The sequence below is a fragment of the Atta colombica genome, unplaced genomic scaffold, assembly GCF_001594045.1.
Source record: "Atta colombica isolate Treedump-2 unplaced genomic scaffold, Acol1.0 scaffold210, whole genome shotgun sequence".
Lineage (NCBI taxonomy): Eukaryota > Metazoa > Arthropoda > Insecta > Hymenoptera > Formicidae > Atta > Atta colombica.
In genome coordinates, this window is record NW_017259306.1 from 2,260,772 (window position 1) to 2,263,454 (window position 2,683).

Below are 2,683 nucleotides of genomic sequence, written 5' to 3' on the forward strand. Positions count from 1 at the left end.
CTTCAATTAAATTATTTTATTGTAATCAAGAATTTATTTGCCCATATTCAAACAAGAAATTAATTCAATTCATTTTACTAAATGGGTTTTTCAGTGTAAAATATATAAATAAAACCTGCTAAAGTAATAGACTTCTATAAAATTTTCGAGTAAACCCATTACTAAAAAAAAAAAAATATTAAAAAATATTAAAAAATATTTAAAAAAAGAGAGAAGAAAAACGTAAAGAGAGGATCTTTTGTTTTGCTATATTTTATAGATCTTACCGTAGGAAAGTTTTGGATTCGTCCCTGAGGGGTGAATACGCGACAGCATCCCATGCATGACCACTATATAAATAGGTGAAACTTGAGAAATTAGAGAGTCACTTTTGTGTTAGAACGAAAGCTCGTCGGACTTCTTGCAACATCGGAACTCGCATAGTACTTGATACTCGATATCCGGAACATTCTGAACTCGGGCAGCAAGTGAAATGCTCGCAACAATGACGCACGTTCTAATTCTCTCTGTCATTTTCGGTATTTGTTGTACGTTAGCGGAGAAAAGTGATAATACGACAACGACCGAAAATTCAAAGAATCTTTCCAATTCTAAAGACAAATTCTTGGCAAATGCCATTCATGGTAAAAACTTGTCGGAGCTTGCTCTGGATAACATTGACGTCGAAGAAACAAAAAAAACGGATAAGAAACCGAGAACCGTTTTACATCGCGACTCGAGTCTCGAAAGAGATAAGTATATTTTCAATCAATATATTTTCGATTAGATCATAGTTTTTGTTCTTAAACGTTAATCTTAAACGTTAATCTTAAACTTAAAACGTGATAAATAAAAAAAGTTTAATGACAGCTCGTCAACAACTCGGATTATTCGGAATATATTTGCAAGTTCCAGTTGCTGCAGTTCTAAATACAGTTCCAGTGGATTGGCACGACCGGATTATAATTACAACAGGATTCCTTCAGAGACTGGACGGTATTCCTCCCAATATAGCGAGCGTCAACCCATTGATAGGTAATAATAAAAGTTATCTTTCACATATGGAAATATTTTTAGAAAACGCAAAGTTTCCTTTCAGATACGGATGGCAAACGCAAGGTCGGCTCCCAGGTTCCATCGGAAACGGTGATAAGCCCGGAGGAAGCGGAAACGGAGTTTACGCAGGAAGTCAGTTGGGAGACAGGTAAATTTACCCAACTTCCCGCGATCATAAATTTTCCGCTAATCTCCGTCACCTTCTGTATTAACTCAAAGAAGACTTGAAAGAAAAAAGGAGAGGCAGGGACAGAAAGACGTCTCTTTGCTGAATTAACAAATTGTACACGAAAGATCACGTTTAAAAAAATTTTTTAATTTGTGAAAAAGGAAGAAGATCTTCCAATGTTAATTGCATTTTATGCATCAATTTTTATGAAAACAAAAAGGTATGGACCACGTCCAGCAAGTGAAACTGCTAATAGACCCATCACTTTGGGATATGGCTCGGGAAATGGTGGAGGATACAACTCGGGAAACGGTGGAGGATATGGCTTTATTGTTAATGGTTATGGAGGCTATGGTAGACCAATTGGACATGGAGGTTCGATCTATGGGATTTCGGGAACATTGGCCGATGGTGACGAATTCGGCCCAAGTGATGCGAATTATCCGGATGCAAGCACACCACAAGGAAATATTCAAGCACAAAAGGTGTATATTAGGAGAAGAACATTTTTCACCTAAAAATGGAAACGATCGAATAAATAAACAAAGAATTATATTTATTCATTAAGGCAATAGCATTAAAGGCTTTAGCAGGCGTTGCATTAATTGGGGCAGCAGCAGCGTTAGCTTCAAACCCTGTTCTTCTGCCAATCAGCTTCGTGTCTGGTAGAAGAAAAAGATCAGAGACTTTCACGGAGGAAGAGCAAGCCAACTTCCAAATGGATTACATTTTGTACATGTTGAGGGAAAATTTAGCTAAGGTACATAATCTCTCTTCACATAAAACCTAGGTAAATCTTGATAAAAATGATTCTTGTAATGTTATTAAGAATTTTTTATTATTTTAAATTTGTGAAGATTAAAAAAAAATATCTTAAACATTTTCAGATTTTATAATTTTTTAAATTATAGAATGAAAAACCTTAGAAAGAATATAGAATTTCTAAAGGGTTTCTATCTGTAAAAAAAAATGTGAGAAATTTTCTAAAAAGTTATAAAATTATTTATAGAAATTATGAAAAATTATGAAAAATTTTAAAATTTATTTAGAAATTCTGAAAAATTGTAAGAATTAATTCTAAGAAAAATTTGTACCGAGGAAGTGTTGCTTTTTATGGACAGATACAAAAAGATGGTTCAAGCAGCAGACTTGTGATTTCTCCAAGATGTGTCGCCAAGTTAACTTGCGAAATTCAGAAAGATTACTTGTCCGATGTCGGAAAAGACGTCGAGATCTTGAATACAAATCGGAGATATCATCTTAGCAATCTGTATGCAAGTTTTCTCAATATCTAAGTACCTCGCGGTATAAATTTGATCGATTAACTTACATTCTTGCAGAATACGAAATAATGTACTCAATACCAATACGGTGAGCACATCCATAAAGGACTTAATCAAGCTGGCTATCGACGTAGCATCGAAAAATAAAAACTGCGACGTGTTTACTTGTAATTACATAAGGAAAGCTTATAAGTAA

The 2,683-nt window shown here is 34.4% G+C and overlaps 1 protein-coding gene across 1 annotated transcript; it reads left to right on the forward strand.

Annotated features, from left to right (window-relative positions):
- The first annotated feature begins 484 nt into the window (after positions 1–484).
- Positions 485–2,683, forward strand: LOC108687630. Its single transcript, XM_018193506.1, has 7 exons — positions 485–735; positions 889–1,014; positions 1,079–1,183; positions 1,425–1,689; positions 1,773–1,964; positions 2,326–2,474; positions 2,545–2,683. Exons 1-7 carry the CDS (start codon positions 485–487, stop codon positions 2,681–2,683), a joined length of 1,227 nt encoding a protein of 408 aa, XP_018048995.1.

Coding starts and splice junctions, on each gene's coding strand:
- LOC108687630 (XM_018193506.1), top strand. CDS start 485: ATGACGCACGTTCTAATTCTCTCTGTCATTTTCGGTATTTGTTGTACG. Junction 1,184..1,424: donor GGAAGTCAGTTGGGAGACAG/GTAAATTTACCC, acceptor GAAAACAAAAAG/GTATGGACCACGTCCAGCAA. Junction 2,475..2,544: donor AGATATCATCTTAGCAATCT/GTATGCAAGTTT, acceptor ACATTCTTGCAG/AATACGAAATAATGTACTCA.